Consider the following 25,954-nt stretch of genomic DNA (forward strand, 5'->3'; position numbering starts at 1 on the left):
ATAATATGATCCTGTCTGACCTGTCACTGCTTCCTTATTCCAATTCCTCATTTTTATTATAATAAACAAAACAAACTGGGTGGAGTAACAGCATTCATATGTGATCTGACTGTAATAAATTCTGTTTCTCACACTATGCATCAGTTTAACTGTAAGCATAAGCAGCAGCTTCATCACACACTGTAAACTTGAATAATATTTTAACAACAAATGTAAATGTCAATTTTATTAGGTACTTGTGATTATGTTTTGCATTGACTAAATTTGAACATCAGATGCTTTTAGTTTGGAGTCATTTATTTAAAGCTATTATATAGGAGTAACAAACAGTAGCTGTGTTAATGTCTCATTAAAAATACACATAATATTTTGATTTTATTTATAAATTTGCTCCTTTAAATAAAAACAGTTTGAGACCAATATGTTCTTGTTTCTTTTGTTTTGCTATACTTGCAACCTTGGCTGTAAACACAAAATAAAACAGAGAAGTTTGGAAATGGCAATCAAACTAGTTATTTGATTGCCATTTTAAATTCGGCTCCATTTAGCTTATGGAACGAAGTGATTCGTAAAGACAGAGAATTACTATTGCATTAAAAGTAAACTCAAACATTTCACCACATGAAAGTCAAAGGTTTAATTAAAAAAAACACATCAAGACATAAAAATCCTCTGAAACTAAAATTAATACTTCTAGATAAAATCACAAGGACAGAAAGATGATTCTGTCTGCAGCCGTTATTCTCTGGATTCCAGAGCCGTCAGTCTTCCTACACAGCTTTATCAAAAGTTTATTTCTGTCACAGCTGGCAGTGAAGGCATCACCGCAAATGTTGCTTCAGTTTCAGTTTAATTGGAGCGATAGTGAAGGCACCGCCAGAGCTTTATTACTTTCACTTTCATTTCTGTTGAAGCGAAGTCATCTCCTTCTGTAGCGTTAGTTTAATTTCTGTCGGAGCGGCCAGTGAAACGCTCCCCAGCGCGATCGTACATTTGATTTCAGATAATTCAGGTTTCTGAAGAGGAGTGAAGGGTCTGTCCTGCAGACTGAACTCGTCATCATCATGAGGTGTGTGTGTCCCAGCTAATTTCATTAAGACTAAAATGAATCATGCATAAGTATTTATAATTGTGCGTTGACGAACTGATGAACGATCAGGCCCACAGTCCCATCTCACTAACAGATCGGTGTTATGTCGAGAAACCAGAACAGTAAACGAGGTTTTACTTTAATAAAAACAAAAACAAACATTTCTGTAACCTTTCAAGTAAAATTACTACGTTTATTATTGTTCAAAATAAGCAATAAGGATGTAAACAGCGACGTATAAAATGTTGAGTAATTGTGTTTAAATTTGCATAAATATGAGCTCATATGCTGAGCTAATGTGAAGAATCTAATGTTCCCAATCTCTGAAGTTTAGTTCTTTAAATGCAGAATCAATATACGTAGCAATAATAATATTACTAAAGTAAACGAAAAAAGTGCAGTTCAGTAAAAATATAAGTACCTTTTTCCCTAAAAGGTTACTCAGTCAATGTAACCAGTACTACTTTTGAACATAGATAACATCAGTAGCTGTGTTAGCATTAGCTAGTCATCATTTGGCTAACATTACCTCCATTCCAACAGCTTTACTCAGATCACTCGGTAGTTTGTGGGAAAAACTGTTTTGTTTTGCTATTCTTAACATTCCTGATAGCTTTTATTAATCCAGAAGTTTGGTCAGTCTCAGGGATGCTGAGCTGTACGACTTGGATTAAACTTTTTGGGCAAACCTCTGATAGATTAACTGACACACTTTAGTTAACTGGAGGAACACTTGTGGATGTACTTTATGGCTGCACCTTAAACACATTTGTTCTGGTGGAAATGAACAATAAATATCTCAGTAAATAAGTTCAGTCTGTGTTCAGATGTACTGAAACACCATCAGTACTTCCTCTGCCTCTGACACTCCCGCAGTGACAGCAGCAGCAGCAGCAGCAGCGCCCTGTTCTCCATGCTCCAGCAGCTGCAGAGTCATTTTACCTGGGATCTGAAGAAGGAAGACATGGAACTTGAAAACCTGAGCACTCGACTGGAAGAGCACATCGCTCTTCAGCTGGGTCGTCCCGGTGCTGTGGCTCTCTCCTGCAACCTTCTGGCTTACGTCAGGTACGCTACATGTCTCCCCCCAGATTCAGTCTCATGCCGATTGCAGTTTTCTGGCCAATCGCTAATTACCAATCTTTAAAAAGCCTGAACTGCCGATTCAAATTTTGGCCGATATCAATTTTCTTTTGTCTGAAATGTCACTAAATATAGCAGGAAAGTCACTAAGTTGATAACTGTTTGGTGACTATTGCTAACCGGAAACATCAAACATTTCTCACGGGACAGCAGAAGAGGACAGAGGCAGACTTTTTTTAAACCTTTGCCGAGGTAGTTAAGATGACTCACATGTAAGGATCGGCTGATCTCCAAAAAATTCAGGAAATCGCTAAATCAGCTGTAAATCCTATATAGGATATAACATAAACAGAAAGTTTATAGCATCATCTGACTGTTGACTGCAGCAATCCAAATCATTAGCAGAAATGGACGTCCCCAAAACCCAATTTTGCTTTGGGCCCCATGGAGACTTGGGCCAGCCCTGCCACCAGGTGTTTGCTAATTGCTACTGGCTAGTCTGAAGGAGTTCAATGGGGGAGCAATGGGTGAGGGCTGCTATGTGAAGCAGAAGGAAGCTTGAAAAAAGCTAGGTTCACTCAGGCGTTGGCATTAGAGGATTTCTAAAACATGCATGATGAATCAAGGCAAATTATTGATGCTCTCTATACACAGCATCATTAATTAGGTTTGTAAAGGTAATTTTAAATGTCATTCAGTTTCACAATTATGGACAACTTGGATGTGAAGCAGAACTATTCAGGGATCATGGTTTATTATTATTATTATTATTATTATTATTATTAACAACCTTTATTTTACCAGAAAAATCCCACTGAGATTAAGAATGTCTTTTACAAGATTATACAGAAATACTTAGTCAAGTCAATCCTGTCATTCTGGGGTTTAGCTTTTCTTGGTTCCTCTTGCAGAATCACAGACATTTTCTTTAAATAGACCCTACATTTTTATGTTTTGACCACACTGTTTGTTTTCAGATACCATCAGAACCAGCCAGATGAGGCCCTGAAGCTCCTTCTCAAATCAGAGCAGACGACCAAGGAGGTCTACTTAGAGGACAGTGAAAGGCGGCTTATCGTGACCTATGGAGATCTGGCCTGGCTGTATTACCACACCGGGAAATTCACAAAGTCCCAGAAATACTGCCAAAGAGCCCAGGACGTCCTGGTATGTCATCCCCATGACGGTGGTCCTGCTCAGGCCTGGCATAACTCTCTGTCCCATTGAGATCAGCAGCAGCACTAATGTTCTGGATCAGACTGGTTCTGAGTCCGGTCCAGAAATGCTGCCTCAGTCTCCTTTTTCATGCTGTTTTATTGAAGAATAAATACAAAAATCAACATTAAACTTTAAGAGAACTTAGTGTGAAAGTTTGCTTTGGTGTTATTCAAACAAAGAAGTTCTGGTTCTTACAAATTTTGAAGAATGACAAAGGCTGGTGTGTTCAGCTAGTGAGAGCCTTTTCATTAGGATTATGAATGGATTGCGTTAAAGTCAAACTTTAGAAAGAAACAGAGTGAGGCATATGAAGATATGGCCGTACACGGAGAGCATGAAGTGCTGAGATCAATTCAAAGAAACATCCTGAAGATTTCAGCTCATTTGAATGAACGTGTGATTTTTGAGGTTTTTGCGCAACAAATTTCACAATTTTACAGCGCCACCAAGTGGTGGACGTTGACAAAGAGATGTTTGACATTTGCAGTTAACTATATTGTGTTAAAGTGGATTCTGTTTTATACGAAATGTGATGAAAATCATTTAAAAACATCAGGTTTGATGCTACTGAATTAAATAACACTGGATGGAATCAATGTATTTCTCTAAGTGTTGGTGCTATGTAAGTTGTTATTGTCGACTAAATAAGGTCACAGCAGGTCAAAAGTTTGCATAGAAGACTGCACACTTCCACACAACAATAATTTTTATACATTTCAAGTTGTGTGTAAAATATGTTGTGTATACACAAACTGTATGAGATCCCTGGTTGTTGTTGCTGAGTTCATCTGCAGCTGGAAACCTTGAATTTTCCTCGCTTCTTCTGTCTTCACAGATAAAATATCCCACCAGCTCCTCCGAGGTTCTCCATCCAGAGGTGTATGGGGAGAAAGCCTGGACCTACCTCAAGTTGTCTAAGCCTTACTATCCTGAAGCTATTAAATACTTCCAAAGGGCCCTGGAGGTCCAGAAAGATGACAGTGAGTGGAACGCCGGTTATGCCATTGCCCTCTTCCGAACAGAAACGGTTAGTGGTTGAACCAGGAAACATGGCTGTTTTAAGGCTGCATTAGTAGGGGATCTTACATGCTTTCATTTTATTATCCATCTGAAGTATAAATGTAACCCCCAAGCTAATCTGCTTGTAGTTTACTCCAGAAGCATCTGAGAAAGCCACGGGCTCTGCTGCCGTCACACAGCTTCGGCGAGCCCTGGAGCTCAGCCCTGATGACGGGGTTCTGCTGTCTATGCTGGCTGTGAAGCTGGGTGTCGAGAAAAAATATGAAGAGGCTGAAAGTCTTGTGGAGAAGGCACTGAAAGCTGCCCCAGATAATCCTCATGCAATGCGCTACATCAGCAAATACCTCCGTTACCAGGTTGGTGTGGCAGACCGCTCTTATAACAATGTTATAACAACATTACATCTCCCCTCCTTAAAGGAGGGTATCTATGTATGTTATTCATTTTCAAGAATGTAGACATTGTTGTTTTTTTATAGCTCACTAATAACAAGAAAATATTTTAACATGAATTAATTTCCAGTCCACAATCCTCCTCCCTGAAATGAACTAGAGTCCCACATTAACCATGACCCATGCAGTTGGTACAAATAAACCACTACCAACAAAGAGAGCCCTCCTTGCAGCAGAAGAACATCTGCACTCCCTAGTCAAACTTTTGAGTGCAGTTGTGAATAATAAAACATAATTTAACGAAGCTTCGAGGCAGATACGTTTTCCTCGAGGACTTTTAATAATCGAGGTACTCGACTCATTCGAGGAATCATTACAGCCCTAAGTCGCCACAGCGGCCCACAGATAGGAAGAAGCAGACGGCAGACAAGGGCAGGGTGGTAGCAGACACCAAATGGCCCAGAAATCGAAGAGCAGTGGGAGACACGGTAAGCCCAAGCTTTCTTGTTCCAAACTCGAGAACAAAATGATCAGCAAGCGGAGATTTGATACAAGCAGAGACACGTTTTGAGCACAAGGAAAAAGGTTTGAGAAGACAGAAGTCCTGCTCTTAAACCTAAAATGTAAGCACGAGTATTAAAAGTTCTGAAAACAAGACATGAAATCTTGTTTTCAGACTGAAAAATTCCCCCATATACTTCAAGTTTTCATGATGTGTAAAAAAAAAGCTCACTCAGATGATCCATCTCTCCTGTCGACTACAGGGAAATATTGAAAAGTCAATTGAGCTGCTGGAGCGAGCGCTGCAGAGGAGCAAGACATCAGCATTCATCTACCATCAGCTGGGCCTGTGCTACAAAAGGAAGAAGATTGATGAGCAGAGATTGAAACATTACGATAAGCAAAGTAATCATGAGTTCAAAGTAAAGATCCATGTGAGTGTGTTTTCATGGCCTGTCAGTGATGCTCTGCTCTCCGACAGAGGTGCAGCAGTTACGAAGTCAGTGCATCCTTAACCTGGAAAAGGCAGTGGAGATCAAACCTTCCTTTGTGATTGCACGGATAGACCTAGCGCTAATGTATGGAGAGGAGAAAGACCTCAGCAGGTGAGATAAACACAATGTGTGCCTCAGTCTTTACCGATATGTGGATCTCTTTGCTCTCTGTCTACCAGGGCTGAGGAAATGTTCCAGCATTGCTTCAACAAGTCATCAGACAAACGCGATCGTCTGCCTGTTCGCGATCGTCATCTTATTCACCACCGATACGCTGAATTTCATCTCTATCACACCGGGAAGCAGGATGAAGCAATTACTCACTACACAGAGGTGAGTTCAGAGCTGAAGCTGTTCCAGTTGGTTCCTTCTGCCTGACGTGAGGAGGTGGCACAAAGCTGACCGTAAATTACCCTGAAGCAGGGATTCATAAAGTGTGTGTGCTAGGGAGCGTCACCATCAAAACCTTAAAATGAGCTCCTCTCTCAGCTCATCTCTGACCCCGTTTCTGACGCCCCGTCTTCGCTTGCTGAGTTCCCTGTGAATCCTCTTGTTATAACTCTGACTGGTTTGCCTCTTTGACTCCTCTGTAAATCCTCAGGCTCTTCAACTGGTACCAAATACATGGGAAGGGAAGCAGTGTGTGAAGGTGAGCATCTGGTGTTACAAACATCACTAAATTCCCATCAAAGCTTCTGAACAAGATCAGATGTCTGGAAAGTTTGAAGAAAATAAGTTGGTCTGAGTTTCACTGTAGATCTGCAACCCAGTACGTTCTGCTCTAGGTATGATGAGGGGTAGCAGTTCTTTCTGATGCAGGGTTAGGGTCGCCCTTTTGCTATCATAATGTCATAAAACAGTGTTTTGGTTCAGTTTAACTAGCCTCAAACCTGTAAAACCAAGAGACCACTTAAAGAGAAGTTGGGTGGAAACTTGAAAGTTTAAATATCTCCAAAAGCAACTCTTCATGCTCAGACCTGAAGAAATGCAAAAACAGATGAGAAATAGTCATTCACATTCATTTTAAGTCTGAAAATGGTTACAAAGCCATTGCTAAAGCTTTGAGACTCAAGTTAACCTCTGGGAGAGCTTTTACACACAAATGGAGACAACATGAACCTTGATTAGCCAAAAATACTCCAGGGGGACATCAGTGACATTCAGCTAATCATCCCACTAATAAAAGTTTGGAAAAATACGATCCATTGCAGAGTTAAAAGTATGGGGGAATTTTTCTGCCATAATCCAGGAGCACACACTTTCAGGACTTCATGTCTTTTGTTCTGAAAAGTTGCAACGCTTGTACTCAAAACTTTTCCTTGCGCTCAGACTTCGTCTCTGCTCGGACTCTCTGCTCGCTTACGAAACATTTTCTGCTTGCTTTTGGAACAAAAACGCACCGTCGCCTGGCAACCTCTCTGCCAATAGAAATAAAGTGTTGTGCTGGGTGCGTTTGTTTCCCTCTAGCGGGTGTGCCTGTGTGGCTACTAGAGATTATAACAACCGGCGCCACCTACTGGATGTAACGCATCCAGATTCAGGCTTTTTAGAGGAGCACCTAGTGAACTGACTTTCAGAAAACCAAAGCCAAATATTCATTCATCTTCAGAAGGATTTGAGTTTAACCATTGTTAGTTAAAGCTCATCTTTGAGTTTTCCTTTGCGTCTGCACAGTGAGTTGATATTTTCATGGCCTTCTCCTGCAGAGGCTGAAGAAGATTGCAAATGATCGTCTTTCTGAAGACAAGGATGACAGCCTGGCTTATTCTGTTTTGGCTCAAGTGGCCAAAGCTGAAGGAGACAAGAAGGAAGCTGCAGAGTTTTATGAAAAAGCTCTGGACTGTGATGAAAACAACAGCCAGTACCTGTATGGTCTGTGGGAACTGCGAATGCAGCTGCACTGTCCAGAGCTTTTTCATAAAAGCTCTGGACTGTGATGAAAACAACAGCCAGTACCTGTATGGTCTGTGGGAACTGCGAATGGAGCTGCACTGATTTATCACCACCTTTTTAAAATAATTATTTATTTGGATGTGAAATTAGCATGTTGAATTGAGATATGTCATATGACTCTAAGTAAACTGTTTTTTAAATCATATCATCGTAGTTGTGTCTTTTCTGAACTGTTTTGCTGCAGATTTAATGTTTTTCTTGAATTGTGCTGATTATGGTGACAGCATGTTTGAGTAGCTCCGTACTTTCATTGGGATTTTTTTTTTTTTTTTCAAACTTCCAGTCCTGTCTTTCTGGGAGAAATTTTGCTCTTTTGGACAACAGCTTCTTCTTGCTTTGGATACTGTGATGTTCGGCAGTATTTTTCAGGGAGCAGCTCATTAAGACCTTACCAAGGTCTGTTTCGGGACCTGAAACTGGTAAATGTTTCAGAACCCAACCAGTTCTGAAACTTGGACAGCAACAAAAATGGTGCACAGCAACAAAAATGAACAAACTACAACTGGGGGCTCGTCCAGTTACTCAGGTAAAGTAAAAAGTGGGCGGTCAAGAAATTACTTGAGTAAAACAGTATTTGGTAAAAAGTCTACTCAAGTACCGAGTAACTGATCAAATTATCAATCATTTAATATTTCAAAAACATATAATTAGACAGAGCAAGTGGAATTTGTTTTGTAAAAAAAATAAAATCAGGAAAAATAATTTTTTCCAAATCAGTTTCTTTCAATAGAAAAAAAACTTATGAAATTTTAACAAAAATTGCAGGTGTGTGTCTGTGTCTGGTCAATTTTTGGTTAAAATATATTTGTTTTTCATTCAGTGGGTAAAAAATCCAGAAATTTGTACAGGGTAGTAAAAATACTCCTTTTTCAGAAAAGTTACTCGAGTAACTAATTGAGTAAATGTAACTAGTTAGTCCCAACTCTGCTCATGCTAAACCTTTTACCACCCAGACGCTTCCTCACCCACATACCTCCAGCCCTCTGTTCCACAGACATCCTTTCACAGCTGCGGATTACGCCTTGCATAACCTCCTCAACTGGCCCACTGCACACACACACAAAAAAAAGCAGATAATAAACCGTTATTAGTCTCCGTTCGCATGGTGGAGCACATTAAGCTTCTTATGCAAACAGATTTCAGACAGATTTACATAACAGAAGAAGAAGAAGCAGACAGACAAGGGAAGACGACTTGGAGTCCAATTCACCTCAGACAGGTGGGTGTGAACGTCTCCGCTCCATGACGTGACCTTTGACCCTGCAGGGTTAAGAGTTGGGAATAAAAACAGTCAACCTTATAAACACTGCAGCAGATTACCGCACAATAGGATAAAAAATAAAAAAAGATGTCAGGGCCTGTGACCCTTTAATACATCCAAGATCTGGTTTACATTATTGTCTGTGAAAGGAGGAAGAGCCTCATAAGCTTTTGTTGATTTATGGTGACACATATCAGCCGGAGCATAAAAAGTCTGAGGCTTTAGACATTTAAGCTTCTTTAGTTGCTGCTTATTTTAGTCAAATGTGTAAAAAATCTAAACAATCAACATAATACCTACGTAAAACATGTTTGTGGTAATTATGTAGTTTAGTTTGATGATGGATTTACAGCTGTCGTAATCTGTTGGAGTATTTCTGGTTTGATGTTGGATTTATTAAAACAAGGAATTAAATAAAAATAAAATATCTGCCAAGAAGAAAATAAAAAAAGCATCTTAACTCACATATGAGTATTGGTGAGTAACCCTGACCCAACTCAATATAATATAATTTTTGGTTAAAGAAAGTTTTTTTTATTTTTTTTATTCAGTGGGTAGAGAATCCAGAAATTTTACTCAAGTAAGAGTAGAAATAAATAAACCTAACTTAAAAGTTAATTTTGAGTTAGATTTGTATGTTTCTTAGTGTACTAACATATTTGCACTAGAAGTTAGACAAAAATACTTGGTAAGATTTTGTGTTTTTGCAGTGTAATTATGATATACTTTGCAAATTTAGGATGAATCTTACCAAGTATATTTGTCTAGTTTCTAGTGAAAATATCTTAGTTCACTTGAAATAAGACAAAACTAACTCGGAAATATTTTTTCAAGATATAGGGGCTAGTTTAAAGTAAATAGTTGCTTAATATTGGTAAAAAAAAAAAAGAAGGAAAAAAGTTCTGGTTCCACTGGCAGATCATTTTACTTGTAACTTGAGAAATGTGTTTTGCTACAAATGAAACAATCTGCCAGTGGAACTAGAACTGGGTTGCTGGGTAACGGCGCCAGTGGAACTAGAACTGGGTTGCTAGGTAACGGGCTGGGTTTGGCAGGTGTTGCTAGGTAACGGCGCCAGTGGAACTAGAACTTTTTCATCAATATTAAGGAGTTATGTACTTAAAACAAGCTGCTATATCTAACTGAAAAGTCACTTGTAAGTTAGTTTTGTCTTATTTAAATTGCACTAAGATATTTGGAGTAGAAACTAAACCAAACATAGTTGGTAAGATTTTGTGTTTTTGCAGTGTGATGATCTTACTAACATTACCAATGAAGCAAAAATAATTTAAAGGTTATTTCCACCTGATAGTGTCACCTATAACAAACATTTTCTATTAATATTAAGGAATTATTAACTTAAAACAAGCTCATATATTTTGGTGAAAAGCTGCTTGTAGGTTAGTTTTCTCTTATTTCAGGTGATATTGAAATAAGATATTTGCAGTAGAAACTAAACTAAAAATACTTGGTAAGATTTTGTGTTTTTGCATATTTTCTCACATCTCAGACTACAGTAATGTTTGATAAAGTGAGAAAGCAGAGAAAGCAGGGCATCATGTTTGCTGCTGCCATCCTCCAGACACGCCACAGACTGACTCCTCCTCCTCCGCCTCACATTCAAACATCCCTGGCTCTCACAGACTCCAGCTCACACAGACTCCTGAGTATCATCAGCAGTAGCAGCAGCAGCAGGCGGGCCACACCGGGTCGGGTCGCTGCACGCTGAGAGGCAAAGCTGTCTTGGCTGAAGAGGGACGGCTCACAGTCCAGGAGGAAGAGCGGGAAGCAGAAAGCTCCCACCGCTCTGCAGGTGTCAGCCCAAGCCGAGGCTTCATGTGGGACGCATTTAACTGAAGAGCAGAAATCACCAGAAGAAGGTGAGACACTTTCTACACTGCAAAAACACACAACCTTACCAAGTATTTTTAGCCTGGCTTAAAGTGAAAATGTCTTAGAACAGGTGAAATAAGACAAAACCAACTTACAAGTAACTTTTTAGCAAGAAATAAGAGCTTGTTTTCACTAAATTATTCCTTAATATTGGTTTAAAAAAGTACTAGCTCACTCTTTAAAACTAACATTTTTCCAACATTATAGATGAACAAATCTGCCACAATTTAAATAGATACTCATACTTTTAAAAAAAATATTCAAAAATTATTCAGGTAAAGAAGCTCCTATATGTTGCTTAAAAGTTACTTGTAAGTTAGTTTTTTCTTATTTCAAGTACTAAGAAACTAGACCAGAAATACTTGGTCATATTTTGTGTTTTTGCAGTGCATGACGTATTTTAATCAGTTTTAACATTTTTCTTTTTATTCCATAATCCCTCCCACAGAAATGAGCTTTGGTGCAGCGTGCATTTTCCTGAGAGGAGGCAAAAACATCGTAAGTATGGAGGAATATTTCTTTCTGGTGGCAGTTATTGTTTGCAAACATCAGCTGCAGTCTGGATGGATTAAACAGAGACAGAAAATCTGCATCTGCTTTCTGGAACCGCATGCCAGTGACGACTCAGGCCATAATCTATGTGTAAATCCACAACATCAGAACATCCATCAATTTTAATCTGGTTCCTGCACTGATTTATTTTTAATTCTGAGCAGCAAATTTTCAGGGTTTCCTAAATCAATTTGCATATTTAGTTTTTGCTATCTGAAGTTTCTTTATATTGAATCCAGTTTTAGATTTTGTTTCTGTTTTTGTGCAGTCAAGAGAGCTGGCTGAGGATGAAATTGATGGTAAGTTCATCACTTTATGATCCTCATGTTTTCTTTTGTTTGCTTTTTTGTAGAAATGCAGCAATCTGAATTTTACAGTCAATTTCCAGAGTTGAATAGTAACTAGATACATTTACTCAGTTTCTTTACTCAGTAACTTGGACTTTTACAAGTACTTTTGCAATGTTGTACTTTTTACTATTACCTCAGTAACTTTTACTACCTTATAACTTTTACTATTAAGTATCACCACTCTTATTCGAATAGCCTTTTTGGATTCTCTACCAACTGTGAGTAACTTTACTAAATAAAAAACTAATTTGTTTTAATCAAAAGTTCACCAGACACACACCTGCAGTTTTTGCTTAAGTGTTTTAAGTTTTAGATTGAAAAATTTAGATTTTGCCTCATTTTGTAATTATTCATGTAAATTATTTTCATTTTCGTTATTAAAACACCAAAAGTTTCCTCATAAACTTACATCGATGTCATTTTTAAAATCTTAAGTTGCCTTTTTACCAAATTCATTTTTACTTTTACTTGAGTAAAAATATTGTGAAGTTGTGCTACTCTTACTTGAATGTAATTATTGGCTGCTCTGGGCTGCAGATTTCTAGTTTTTATAAAACTCAATAACTCTTAGGAACTATGATATTGGAAGATCTGAGCTCTGCTTTCAAAATATTATTTAACGAAACAGAAACTAAATTACTTGAGAGTTGACATTTTAAAATGTCTTTATAAATCACAGAACTTAACTCTTTCCAAATTTTCAGAAAGCTGACAACATTTTTTAATTCAGCAAACTCCAACACATTCAAAGGTTAAAAACACTCTTGTACTTTTCTTAGCCTTCCTGTTATCTGCTGAAAGTTTTTCTCTCATCTGCTTTCTCACAACTTGACATTCCTATTTCTAGGAATGTCAAAGAAAACATATAAACTGTTAAATATTATTATATTAATATCAAATGATAAAAAAGCTCGTCCTAGACCATTAGAACTTTACTTTTACTTTCATTCCAATCTCTGTTTCCAAAACCAGACTGCTAATCTCAACTTAAAGTGTTTTATTAAGCAGAATTCACATTTTGCTCATTTTTATGTTTTCATTTGGGTCTCAGCTGTTTTTTGGCAATAAGTTTCTGTTTTTGGTGTCTGGAAAATGAACCGTTTTAAAAACCTCCTGCCTGTGAAGTCACATTCCATGAGCCGTTACCTAGCAACACTAGCCAAGCCCAACTCTGTTATCTAGCAACCCCAGCAGAGCTCCAGCACATCAGCTGTACACCATTCAGAAACAGCTTGCTGCATTCTCGTTGGTTGTGAAGGAGGCTTCACTTCTGCTTTTCAAAGATGTACAGTTGTATGGTTGAGCATCTGTTTGTAGCCATTTTCATATGTGAGTGTAAACATTGAGTTTGGGGGCGTGGCCAGCAGCAGCTTATTTTGATTTAAAGTGACAAGACGCCCTAGAACAGCTCAAAACAGGCGGAATTGGGCAAACTCAAATCTCATTACATAAGAATAATTTTGTGCAAAAATGTAATAAAAATGTTTTGCTTAGGCCATCGATCTAAAAGGTCATCTGTAAGATCTCTACAGAGGGATGTCACATCAGTGTCTGCAAAATGCAAAATTTCCCCTTCATTCACAGGAACTCCAGTACATGTATAGCGACAAAAACACATTTACTTAAATTATTCAAATATTATTCATGACATGTTTGTAAATTTACAAAACAACAAGCTAAACAAAAAGGTTTAGGGTGTTGAATGTGTTTTAGTTTTGTATTGTTTTCTTTCCTTTTATGTTTCTTTTAGGGATTTAAATATAAGAAGCGATATGTTTTGGAATTTTTATATGTTGTATTTACTAAGGGGTAATTTAGTTTAATTTGATGTATAAATATAAATCTTCTGCTTTTTCTTTTCCAGTTAAGTCCAGTTTTTTAAGTATGGAAAAAAAAATTTGATGCCTGACTGCATAAATAAAAAATAAAAAAATCAATGAAATTACACTATCCCAGCAGAATCTTGTTGCAGTTCTCATATTTACATCATTTGTGTATTAATTTCTGCAGAGCTGCGAGACGCGTTCAACGAGTTCGACAAAGACAAAGATGGGCTGATCAGCTGCAAAGACCTGGGGAACCTGATGAGGACGATGGGCTACATGCCCACCGAGATGGAGCTGATCGAACTCAGCCAGAACATCAACATGAACCGTGAGTCCCACAGGGCTGCCAGATCTGACAGTTTACAGCCCAAACACAACGCAAGACCCGCCCAACTCCAAACAAACAGCTGAAATCTCAACATCTAATGTGTCAAAGGGGATTAGAGCCACTGAGAAATAAATAATTATGACTTTTATATAAGAATTCTGAGATTAAATTCAGAATTTTCTCTTTTTTTCATTGGCCCTAATCCTCCTCTCTCTACTGCATAAATATAACGTGGATAGTTAAGTCACATTCAGTGGCCCGTTACCTAGCAACCCCAGCTGAGTCCAGCACCGTTTCCCAGCAACCCCAGCTGAGCCCAGCCCCATTACCTAGCAACCCCAGCTGAGTCCAACACCGTTTCCTAGCAACCCCAGCTGAGCCCAGCACCGTTTCCTAGCAACCCCAGCTGAGCCCAGCACTGTTTCCTAGCAACCCCAGCAGAGTCCAACACCATTTCCTAGCAACCCCAGCTGAGTCCAACACCGTTTCCTAGCAACCCCAGCTGAGCCCAGCACCGTTTCCTAGCAACCCCAGCTGAGCCCAGCACCGTTTCCTAGCAACCCCAGCTGAGCCCAGCACCGTTACCTAGGAACCGGAGCAGAGTTTTTATATATATTCAGAGGTGGGCAGAGTAACCAAAAATTGTACTCAAGTAAGAGTAGCACTACTTCAACACATTTTTACTGAAGTAAAAGTAAAAAGTACAGTGTACTAAAAATACTCTTTTTTCATAAAAGCTACTCAAGTAAGTGTAATTGAGTAAATATAACTAGTTACAATCCAGCTCTGTATGTATATTTATATATAAGACCCTGAATGCGTTTATAGATTTGCGATGTTTTTAGGTTTTGGTTGTCCTCTATTATATTCTCATCAGAACCAGATCCATTTGGGACAGTAATGGACTCGACTCTTTCAACTTGATGAGATTTGTGTTTTTTGCAGCGATATGAAGTTGCTCTGGGAATCTGGGACACTCGATTAACCAATGACTAATCACTGATGATGTCACATTGCAGTGCAATACCAGTCTTTTATGAATGTTCCTGTGTTTTCTGCTACACAATGACAACCATTTTCAAAAGATTTTCCTCTGAAAACTTTCTAAAAACCTGTCAAATATCGTAAGAATCAGTCCAATCTGGCAACACTGGAGTTCCCTCTAAACCTCAGCGTGAAGCTAAGGAGTGTGTAATGAAATGCATAAAGCTGAAGAAGTATTTGCTGACAAACAGACCTTTTCCTCTGCAGTTGGTGGCAGAGTCGACTTTGAGGACTTTGTAGAACTGATGGCTCCGAAGCTGCTGGCGGAGACGGCTGGGATGATCGGCGTGAAGGAGCTCAAAGACGCTTTCAAAGAGGTGAAACCGGCAGAGATTTACCCGGGAGGGTTAGGGACACTGAAAAAACAAATTCTGACTTTAATCTCAAAATTCTGACATATTTTCTTGTGGGAAGCAGCTATGTTTTGCGTCATACTATGCATGAGCTGGGGATTCTCTGGAAGAAAAGATCCATTTTCTCTGTTTACACAACAACGGACATTGGTACGTTTCAGAAACATCGCACTCTGGAACCCGTTTTCAATCTGTGCCTTTGTCAGAGAAAACATTTGGTGGTTTCGTGTAAATGTACACTACAAACGCAACAAAACTCTTCCGTTTTCACCCGAAATCGTTGTCGTGTAAAACGAGGCCTGAGAGTTCTTACTGTAATCAGAAAATTCAGATTTTAATTTCAAAATTCTTACCCCCACACCCCCTAACACTCCCCACAGAACCTCAAAACTCTGACTTTTATCTCAGAATTTTGATTTTAATCTCAAAATTCTGGCCGTTTTTGCAGAGTTGTGAATTATTTTCCTCAGAATTCTGATATTTTTTTGTTAGACATTTGACCTTAATCTCACAATTCTGACTTTGTTCTTGGAATTCTGATATTATTTTTTGTCTAAACTTTGTATAGCTTTAATCTCAAAACTCTGACTTTTTCAAGAAGTCATTTTTTCAGTGTCCGTAATCCTCCTCTGTAGAAGTTACCAGGAGTTATTCTGAACAACTCTCTGAGTTTTTCCTTTTTGTTCCTGCTTTCCTGCTTTAGTTCGACATGGACGGAGACGGAGAGATCACGACGGAGGAGCTGCGGGCGGCCATGAACAAGCTGATGGGAGAGCACATGAGCCGCAGAGAGATCGACGCCATAGTGAAAGAGGCGGATGATAACGGAGACGGGACGGTAGATTTTGAAGGTAGATGAGCACGACTCCACTCTGGGTAAATGTGATCCATGCAGAGCTTTACATGTAAGATAATTAAACCTCTTTTTGCTCTTTTCTTGTAGAGTTTGTCAGAATGATGTCCGGCCAGTGAGAATGCAAGAAGATTTTTATCGCAGCTTTTACGATGATCCTGCACAGGCGGCGTCTTTCTCCGAAGCTGAACCTTCAGCACAAAAGAGAAGAAGCTCCGGTTAATTCAGCACTGAAAATAAAACCATATCAACCTTTTCTCATTAAGGATTCTATGCAAACTAACATTGACAATTTAATGAATGTATTGAATTGAAAAGCAGAAAATATGTTGTTTTGTATGCAAACTGTAAGTTATTTCAGATTGGTTTGATGAAATGGATTATTTTGGAAATAAAGGCATTACTAATTAAAAACTGCCTTGTTGTGTTATTATACTGTCTTAAACCACAACATGGGGCTCTGCATAATGGATAAATATAGTTTAATACCAACATTTACAGACCAATTGCTTGGTCTGTCAAGTTAAAATCAAAAGCCACAGCAACACTAGCATGATGTAAGCTAACTACAAAAAAGCTAATTATAGTAAGTATGCTACACACATAGCTAAAGCATCTGTTGTTGATATGTGGGGGCCCCCAATGAAAATCTGCTTAGGACCCCAAAAAGAGTTGGACCGGCCCTGCATATTGAAAAACAAAACTAAACAGAAACATAAAATATGTCTCAAACCTAGAATATTAGATTTAAATTATATTTTATAAGATATCAGACTTGCTAACTTGTTTACCGTAAATTAATGTTTATCATCTGATGTTACTTTCAAATAGTTAAAATAATATACTTAAATACCACTCTGCATTTTAAAATCCTTTTTTTTTTGTTTACATCTCTTCTAAGGTTAAAATAAAAAGCCATGACAACACCGGCATTATGTAAGATAGTTGCAAACAAAGCAAAAGGTACGTTACACGTAGATTTGGAACGATAAAAAGTCTGTTGTTGACATGTTGGTAATAAGGGGCCCCAAATGAAAATCTGATTAGGGCCCCAAAAAGACTTGGCCCGGCCCTGCATATTGGTTATATCATTTTGTGGATTTTTCCCAAAATAAGGGATTTGTAAGTCAAAAACATCATGTGAGCACAAATATTTTACGATTGAGCAATTACTGCACAAAATATTAAAAATGACATATCATACCTCTTGCATAAGAGAATTAAGTCCATTGGGGGAAAATGCTTAAAATAAAACCCAAAAAAATAAAATAAAAGCTCCTTAATCTAATTATACAATTTTTCCTGGTATATCACTGCATAAACACAGAGTCTTTATTTCCACTGTTGACCTGGGTTCAGAGGTTTCTGGTGCTTTATCTTCTAATACTTTGTCAGAAAGCTCCAAATCCTTTCCAGCGGAGATTAAATGACTAGTTGGAAATTTGGAAAGTGGACAGGGACGCTCTGTGCGTTCCCATGTGGACTCGGCAGACATGTGGACAGATGTTAAAGCAGAGCGACGAACTGTGCTGAGCCTGAAACCGGCGGACAGATGGGGCGCCGGGGGCTTATAGTGCCAATTAACCGGAATAAAGCAGTTCTCTCAGTGAACAGGCTGAACCAAAAACACATCTGTGAATCCCACTAAACAGACTGAACACAAACAATGATATTATTACCAAGAAAAACAAACTCTTATTGGGATATTTTAAAACTAATTTGTTTATAAACACTTTTATTGGTGTGTTTATGTAAATTCTGTTTATGTTAATGGAGAAGGAAGAATCAGATGATGTAATGATGCTACCGTGCCGTTTATCTGATCCTTCCCCTTCCCTCATCCTAACATCAAGCATCAACCTTTTTTTTTTTGTTGCTTTAATCCAGACTAATCTCCCTCTTGGTCACTCTCAATCCCGAGGAAGCCAGTCTGCCCAGAAGCCTGCTTTCGTGTCAGAGCTGTAGGTTTAACCCTTCAGCAATCTTCATCTGCAGCCATGTTTCATTTGCTTTATTGCCAGACTGGTAATCCTTCTGCGTATATGAAGCTGAACTCTGACCAGATCCACCTTAGCACGGCTCATCATAGTCGTCTTGTCTTTTTATGTTTAGTTTAATGTGGAGGTTTGTTTCATAATCTTGTAAATAACCTGTATTGTGTAATACCAAGGCTAAAGAATGTTGATTAAATTTCCTCTATTAGCCAGATAAACATTTGTCTTAATGATACAAGTTGGTTCAATAATTTAGGATCCTTTTATTTTTAGAATGTAATTACTCTAAAACCAAAGCAGTAAGTATAAAGATAGTTAATCTCTAAAAGATCTCAGGAAAAAGAACTTCCTTTTAAATGACAAAATGTTTCAAAAACATTTTCTCTGCTAATCATTCTCTTACTGTAAAAACATGATTGTACTTAAGTAACATACTATTTTATCACACAATGTTTTCATTATATATTTATTCTTAGATGTTTAGTATCTTATTAAGTCTGACTATTAAGTGATGTTGCTTGATTTGGATATATTTGATTGATTAGAAATGAATCAATTAAATAAATTTGGGCTGAGCTGGGATTATGTATTTATTTTTTTCCCCGAAAGCATGGAATAAAATAAAACTAGTTCATTTTCTTTAATCATTTAAAATTAAAATGCAAAACAAGTTAAGAATTACTTTCTAATGACTTGCTATTCTTTATTTCACCATATGGGAAAACCCTAAAGCTTCAGTAGTCATAATCTGTCCCATCTACAAGCAGGATAAAAAACTACAACTACAACTTGTACCTTGGTATGTTGAACGGAAGCCTAGAAAGGACATTTTGAAATGTCTGCTAAAAGTGTGCTGTTCCATTTCACTTTTCCGACTTAGATCATTTTAGCAACTTCTGAAGTCGTGATTTGTTTAAAACGCAGACCCGGGTAAGGTAAGTCCATTTCTGCTCACATGTGTTTGACGACGTGCAGAGGTTGACTCTAGCCGTTAACTGCAAAGGAAATGCTAGCGTTAGCTCTGCTGCTAGCGTTAGCTCTGCTGCTAGCGTTAGCTCTGCTGCTAGCGTTAGCTGTACTGCTAGCGTCTTGTCTATGAGCAGTCAGAGCAGCTAATGCTAATATTAAACTAAGTTTCCGCGCCCTGTAAAACCCATAAGTTTGTTTGATGTTTAAAATGGTGATACTGAATAGAAATGCCGTTTTAAAATGCATGCATTATTGTGGCTCAATTTTAACAAGTGAAACTTAAAGCAGAGTGGTAAAAGTACGGTCCGAGGGCCATTTGCAGCCCTTGGAATTAATTTTTGTGGCCCCACAATCAATTTGGCTGAAAGTTTGATGCAGGTAGGTTTAAAAATAAAATTAATTAATTAATTAATTTAAATTTAAAAAATCTGACAAAATCTTTATAAATGTGGAAATTTTAGATACAGTATTTTTCTTTATTTAACCACACTTTTTGATTTAACTTAACAGTAATGGTGACCCCAATAATTTAGCAACTTTTACTCAACAGCAGGTCTGAAGACACCCATTTGGTAAACTTTGCTAAATGCAGTAAGAGTGATCCACAAGGTTTCAACCCAACCAGTAAGATTGTATGCCAGTAAGATTTGTAGATCACATTTCTGTAATTAAAAAAATCAGAATATTTTATTTTCTTTAAAATATTTAATGTTTTTTTGTTGTTGTAGGTAAAATAAAGCAAAAATTACTATAAAAATAGATTTTCACATCTTTCATTTATACGTAATTGCACTATATTGTGGTATGAGGTTGGAGGCAGCTTGTCGCATCATCTGACATATTGTCCTTCCCTGTCTAATTGTGGTCGATCTTGACGGCAGCCATTTTGTTCATGTATCTTTCTGTTGCACATTTGTGTACAGATATTTTCTTTTTGTTAGTCTCGAAGCCACGAGTCTGCTATTTATTGCGTTTGCCTACTAAGATGGCGCAGATCACTTCCAGTTCAGACTGGTTGGAGCTATGTATTATTAAAATAACAGCCGTTTTGTGTTTCTTTTCTTTTTGTCCTGACAGATCTCCACTGATGGTGCCAGGATGGAGAAATCTCTCTTGGACTTTTTCCTTTCTGAAAAGCAGAAGACGTTTAATCTGTAAAAGTTCAAACTTTAACACTTCAGCTCTGTTTCCCTCAGCTTCATCCGATACTCGGAGCAGACTGACCTCAGGTCTTCTTCTGCGTTCCTCGGTTCATTCTCCCTCGTCCCGCCGCCTCTCGGTTTCTGCCGGCCCAATGGAACTGAAGGAGGTTCTGCAGGTTCTGGAGCAGCTCGCTCCTCTGTCTCTGGCTGAATCGTGGGATAATGTCGGCCTGCTGGTGGAGCCCAGCAAACCTCGGCCAATCAAAACCGTCCTGCTGACCAACGACCTGACGGACGCCGTCATGAAGGAGGCGGAGGTTTTGAGCTGTGACCTCATCGTCTCGTACCACCCGCCGTTGTTTCGCCCAATCAAGCGGCTGGCTCAGAAAGACTGGAAGCAGCGGTTGGCCATCCGGGCCGTTGAGGCTGGGATGGCGGTCTTCTCCCCGCATACGTCCTGGGACAGCATGAAGGGAGGGGTGAACGACTGGCTGGTTGGTGGACTGGGTGAGACGCCATGAAGCTTCTTCGTTTTGTTTTTGAGAGTTGTGAAGTAAAATTATAAATTGTTTTCAAACCTTCTTTACAAAAATAATACAAAAAAAAGAAGCTATTTGACAGACTGCATCAAAGAATAGCAATATTTAAGTCTTATCACAGATTCTTAGTTCACTTGAGGTCTGGTCTTTGACTAGGCTGCAAGTGGGAAGTGCTGTAATCATAGAAAATTAAAGTAAAAACTGACAACCAACAAAAATTGTAACAGAAAACTGATTCAGATGCAGACAAAATTGATACAACTGCAGACAAAGTGCTGAAAGCAGTCAAATTGCTGCAGCCACAGGAAAAAAATGCTGCCATCACAGAAAAATGGCTGCAACCACAAAGTTGGTGCAATGACAAAACCATTACTACAACCAAACTTTAACACTGGTTGAAGTGTTGAAGAAAAAAAATTGGTGCAATCACAAAAATAATAGCTGCAAAGGTAGCGAGTTTACAGCTTTTTATACTCATTTTGCATTTTGTGGCACTTTTTCTTTTACTTGTTTTTGCAGTTTGCAGCATTTTCCCGCATCATTTATTTATTTTTGTTTGTTTTTTGGAGTTTGCATTATTCATGTTTTTGCAGTTCGTTTCATCATTTGTTGCTCCTGTTCTACACAATAGAAAATCCCAGTAAAATAAGTTGAAGCTGGGTTTTTTCCCTCATCTTTGTCTGCCAGGCAGCGGTCAGGTGTCTGTGCTCAGTCAGGCCCACGGCGGCGCCTCCCACAGTCACAAACTGGAATTCATGGTGAGGAGTCCAGAGGAGCTGAACGCTGTAGTGGAGGAGCTGAAGGCCAGTGATGATGGAACAGCGCTGCAGTGTTCGGGCAGCAGGTAGTGTCAATATTAAACCCTTATTCTGCAATATGTGTGTGTAAGAATCTGCAGTTTTTATGGTTTACATGATGCAAGATTTAAAAAGTCCGTCTAATCTATTGGTTAGGAATCATACACTTTGTGGGGATTTTGTTATTTATTCCAACAAAGCTGCAAAAAACCAAATAAAAAAAACAAAACAACAACCTATAATTCTTAGTCCATTGCATTAAAAATAAAAGATTTTTCTTGCTTCACCACAGACCAGACAGCAGCGGCATCCATGTCAGCTTAACCTGCAGTGCCTCAGCACTGACCCCTAGTGTCCAGATACTGTTAAAGCACAGCGCTCCCTGCCAGTCCCTCAGCATCCTCAAGTTGGAGAAGGTACAATTTTAAAGTTATGTCTGCAGCTAAAGATTATTTTAGCAATCGATTATTCCGGTGATTAATCGGATTTGAAAAATGGCCACATTTTCTAGTTTTTTCATTTAACCACTTGTGTAATATTAAAAATGCAAACTATTTAATTCCTTTTTTAACAAAAAAAAATAAACATTTTATTGCCTAAAATGCAACAACATAGCATCCTATTAGTGAAACCTTGATCATTTGTAGCAAACAATGCATCGGCAGAGTAGAGCTGATCATTTGGTTAATTTTTGGATTAACTGATTGGACAGCAAAAGGAGACTTAAAAGTAAAATTGAACCAGGTGACTTGAGGAGTTCTGGGTAAAAGAACTCCTCAAGACAAAAAGGTTAATTTTATTACCTATTTTTTATTTTATTTTTTGTACAGTTTAGCCTTAATTACGGCTCTGAATGTGTTGTTCTTCCAGCAAATTAACTTTGAGTCTGTAAACTTCAGTTGACGACTAATCGATTTTTAAGATTTCAACAATCAATTAATCACAATTAATTCGATTAATCGATTTAACCCAAGCTGTATTTTAAACTATGGAGTTTAATGCATTTTTCCACAAAATGAAGTAAAGTTATGATGTCACCTGCAGGCTCCTCTCCCGGGCCATGGCCAAGGACGGCTCAGTGTTTTGGACCAGCCGGTCACCGTGGCAACAGCTATCCAGAAGATGAAATCCCATTTGGGATTAGCTAATCTCCGTTTGGCTCTGGGAGCAGGCAGGACACTAGGTGAGGAAAACTGGACACAAACACGTCACTAAGCAGCATATTCTCTAACATTTAAATCTTTATTAGCTGATTTAAAGATATTAAGTTTTACTGCACAGGAAGCAGAATCTGGATTTTCTTTCTTATGCACTCAATGTAAAAAAACAACTGTGAAATAAATAAATGAAGTAATTTAAAATATTAATCTGAAAATTAAAATAAAATGTATAAATTAATTTATAATTAATTTTATAAATCTATATAAAATAAATGCTTTATTTTACAGTTATTTATACTAATTGTAGAGATTTTTGGTTTTGGTGGGTGTTTATTGTATCGTTTATCATTTATCATGAAAAAGTTCTTATAATTTTTATTTATTGTAACAATAAATTTCAGTTAATGCTAAAAAAAACTGATAAATGTTTTCATTATTTCCTCTCCTTTTTATATCAGTACATTAAAAAATCTGATTCAATTTAGTCTCTACATGCAGTTTAGTGATATAAATCACTTTTTAAATTGAGTAGCGTCCTGAAGAAGCTTGTGTCAAAGTTTTTCAAATGCAGCTTTTATGTTGCAGTGCTATGAATGCTGTTTATTGCACTTACTGTCTGTGAAGAACATATTTTTAACAAATCAGTCTTGTTAAGACGATAATAATGGGTTATTGTTGTGATTTATTTCAGAGTCCTCAGTCTGCACTGCTGCGGTTTGTGCCGGCTCTGGAGCCTCGGTGCTGAGCAGCGTCCAGGCCGACCTCTTCATCACCGGTAAATCTGGAAACAAACCGGAGCTGTAGACAAACATTTACTGCCACTTCTGGTAAACGTGGAAAAAACAAGCTTTAAAATGATCTTTCTATATGCAAAATGTTTAAAACAACTGAAACTGTGACAAACGAGGGGAGATGTAGAGACTGAAGCTGCTTTTTCATTACAAATGTCCACAAATCTTTTAATATTCATTGATTATTTATTAAAAAAACATTGCCGTGTTTCCATTCAGCAAAGTTATTTTTGTAATTCCAATTTGTGTAATTTTATGGTTCATGGAAACACAATAATTTGAAAATTTGGACCAATATCAATAACCGATACTTATCCAATTTGTAGACATTTCCTATCCTTTCATCATGTGACAACACAACACAAACAGCAACAAGATGGAAATAAACTAAGTCTGTAAATAAAACTCATTTATCACAACGGTGTACCACAAAAAAAAGAAACAAATCTCCTGTTACGGGTCACAGAGTCTGAAGTAGCAACCACCTATTTTGCATGTTTTTGTTCTTCCGTTTGGGTTTCTACTGCCTCTAAAACAACTCAAGCGCTTAAAGAAAAGAGACACTCGGCCAATTTTTTTACAACAAGTTATGTTTTTGGTAACTAGAAAACAAGTCGTTTCAACATTAAGTCACATTTGACAGGCATCGCACCGTTACCTAGCAACCCCAGCAAAGCCAAGTCTCATTACCTAGCAACCCAACGGGAGCTCCAGCAGATTTGGTTTTACCGCTGCATGCGCTTTACAATGGCTGCTGGAAAAGACAAGTGTTTTGTTGCCGACATACCATCCAGAAGCTATTTGCTGCTTTCTTTTGGGTTGTGCAGGAGGCTCCACTTCTGCTTTTCAAAGATGTACAGTTGTATAATTACGCAACTGTTTGCAGCCATTTTCACGTGGGAGTGTAAACATGGAGTTGGGGGCCGTGGCCAGCAGCAGCTTATTTGGATCTAAAGTGACTTTAGTAGGCAGGACTGGCCAGATTAAAATCTCATTATACAAGAATGATTTTGTGCAAAGAATCGTAAAGAACATGTCATGTTTGGCTTATAGACTGATCCTAACCTGCTCAAGGAATTATATCAAGTCACCTTTAAAGCTTTTTCCACATCTTTACCATTTGATTCCCTTTGTTAAGTTAGGTTTGCTTGATAATTTCGTGCCTGTGGTGTAATTAAACCTGATCTTCCAGGTGAGATGTCCCATCATGAGGTTTTGGATGCGGTGGCGAAGGGAACCAGTGTCATCCTGAGCGACCACAGCAACAGCGAGCGCGGTTTCCTGGCCGTGTTCAGGGAGAGGCTCGCCGTGCGGCTGCCCGACGCCGTGACGGTGGTGCTGTCCAAGGCTGACAGAGACCCGCTGGAGGTCGTCTGAAGGACTCTGAGTTACAAATAAATCATAAAACACAGGAAAGTTGTCTGCTGAACTTAAAAAGGCTGCTTTTTTTTGTAAGCAGGCTGTGATGGAAAGTACATTATTTTGATTAAAGTAGCTTTTATGCATGTTTGAAAAAAAACATCATCTTGCAAGTGAGAGCTGAAGATAAAGGAGATAATCTGTAATTTAAATGCATGGAGTAAGCAGTGGATCTATTTCTGGCTGACACACAGGGAGACATAATCCCAACATCCAGGGGCTTCAGCCTTTGTGCACTGCAAAAACACGAAATCTTACCAAATAGTTTTGTCTAGTTTCTAATGCAAATATGTTAGGATACTAGAAAAAGCCTAAACTAATTTAAAAATAACTTTTCAGCAAGCAATATAAGCTTGTTCTAGGTCAATAATTCCTCAATATTAATGAAAACATTCTAGTTGCAGTGGCACCGTTACCTAGCAACCTCAGCCACGCCCATCCTGTTGCCTAGCAACTCGGTTCTACTGGCATTTTATTTCACTTATAAGACGTTTTTCCCCATGTTGTAAGTGTAAAAACCTGTCAGTAAAACTAATAATTTTTAATCAATGTTGAGGAAGCTCCTAGAAGAAAAAGTAACATGTTGTGTTTTTGTAGTGTCTTTCATACAATCTGTATAAAAAATTTTCCAGATATGAACTTTTGCCACTTTCAGACAAGAATCTCAATTTATATCCAGAATAGAAACATCTGTAATATAACTGATATTCATAAAATTAAAGACAAGCTGTTAAATGCAACGATCTAGACGTAAAAAATGTTTAATTTGTTAATTTTGAGGTTTGGCCCTTACGTATTAAGTAAAGCTGAAGGCAATATAATTAGATTTTAAAGTAAAGAAGGTTACTGGCTCTGTGCTACAAATATGTTTCCTCACAAAGATGTAAAAAACTTTAGACTCAGCAGTCACTCAGTGCTCACCTCGAGGGAAA

At 38.1% G+C, this 25,954-nt stretch overlaps 3 protein-coding genes across 6 annotated transcripts; all 3 read left to right on the plus strand.

The window, feature by feature from the left end:
* The first annotated feature begins 900 nt into the window (after window positions 1–900).
* On the plus strand, window positions 901–7,896 carry LOC106904141 (interferon-induced protein with tetratricopeptide repeats 5-like). The gene is made up of 10 exons (XM_014968304.2): window positions 901–1,069; window positions 1,967–2,158; window positions 3,151–3,340; window positions 4,227–4,418; window positions 4,540–4,767; window positions 5,568–5,709; window positions 5,786–5,909; window positions 5,978–6,131; window positions 6,400–6,447; window positions 7,505–7,896. Exons 1-10 carry the CDS (start codon window positions 1,065–1,067, stop codon window positions 7,733–7,735), a joined length of 1,506 nt encoding a protein of 501 aa, XP_014823790.2. The 5' UTR covers window positions 901–1,064; the 3' UTR covers window positions 7,736–7,896.
* Window positions 7,897–10,703: 2,807 nt separating this feature from the next.
* On the plus strand, window positions 10,704–16,625 carry cabp5a (calcium binding protein 5a). Its single transcript, XM_088016445.1, has 7 exons — window positions 10,704–10,892; window positions 11,354–11,403; window positions 11,726–11,756; window positions 13,818–13,961; window positions 15,213–15,322; window positions 16,062–16,209; window positions 16,302–16,625. The coding sequence occupies exons 2-7, from the start codon at window positions 11,356–11,358 to the stop codon at window positions 16,328–16,330; spliced, it is 510 nt and encodes a 169-aa protein (XP_087872571.1). The 5' UTR covers window positions 10,704–10,892; window positions 11,354–11,355; the 3' UTR covers window positions 16,331–16,625.
* Window positions 16,626–18,999: 2,374 nt separating this feature from the next.
* Window positions 19,000–25,122, plus strand: nif3l1 (NIF3 NGG1 interacting factor 3-like 1 (S. cerevisiae)). 4 transcript variants are annotated; one of them, XM_014968320.2, is made up of 7 exons: window positions 19,000–19,135; window positions 20,252–20,823; window positions 21,543–21,699; window positions 21,945–22,068; window positions 22,697–22,835; window positions 23,504–23,587; window positions 24,796–25,122. In XM_014968320.2, exons 2-7 carry the CDS (start codon window positions 20,262–20,264, stop codon window positions 24,978–24,980), a joined length of 1,251 nt encoding a protein of 416 aa, XP_014823806.2. In that variant the 5' UTR covers window positions 19,000–19,135; window positions 20,252–20,261; the 3' UTR covers window positions 24,981–25,122. The 4 variants fall into 4 exon arrangements, with proteins under 4 accessions (XP_014823806.2, XP_014823805.2, XP_014823807.2 ...); XM_014968319.2 differs by having other exon boundaries at window positions 19,001–19,140; XM_014968321.2 differs by having other exon boundaries at window positions 19,001–19,140; window positions 20,371–20,823.
* The last annotated feature ends 832 nt before the right edge of the window (window positions 25,123–25,954 follow it).

Source organism: Poecilia mexicana, unplaced genomic scaffold (genome assembly GCF_051168715.1).
Source record: "Poecilia mexicana isolate PSO_F unplaced genomic scaffold, ASM5116871v1 scaffold_19, whole genome shotgun sequence".
Taxonomy (NCBI): Eukaryota; Metazoa; Chordata; class Actinopteri; order Cyprinodontiformes; family Poeciliidae; genus Poecilia; species Poecilia mexicana.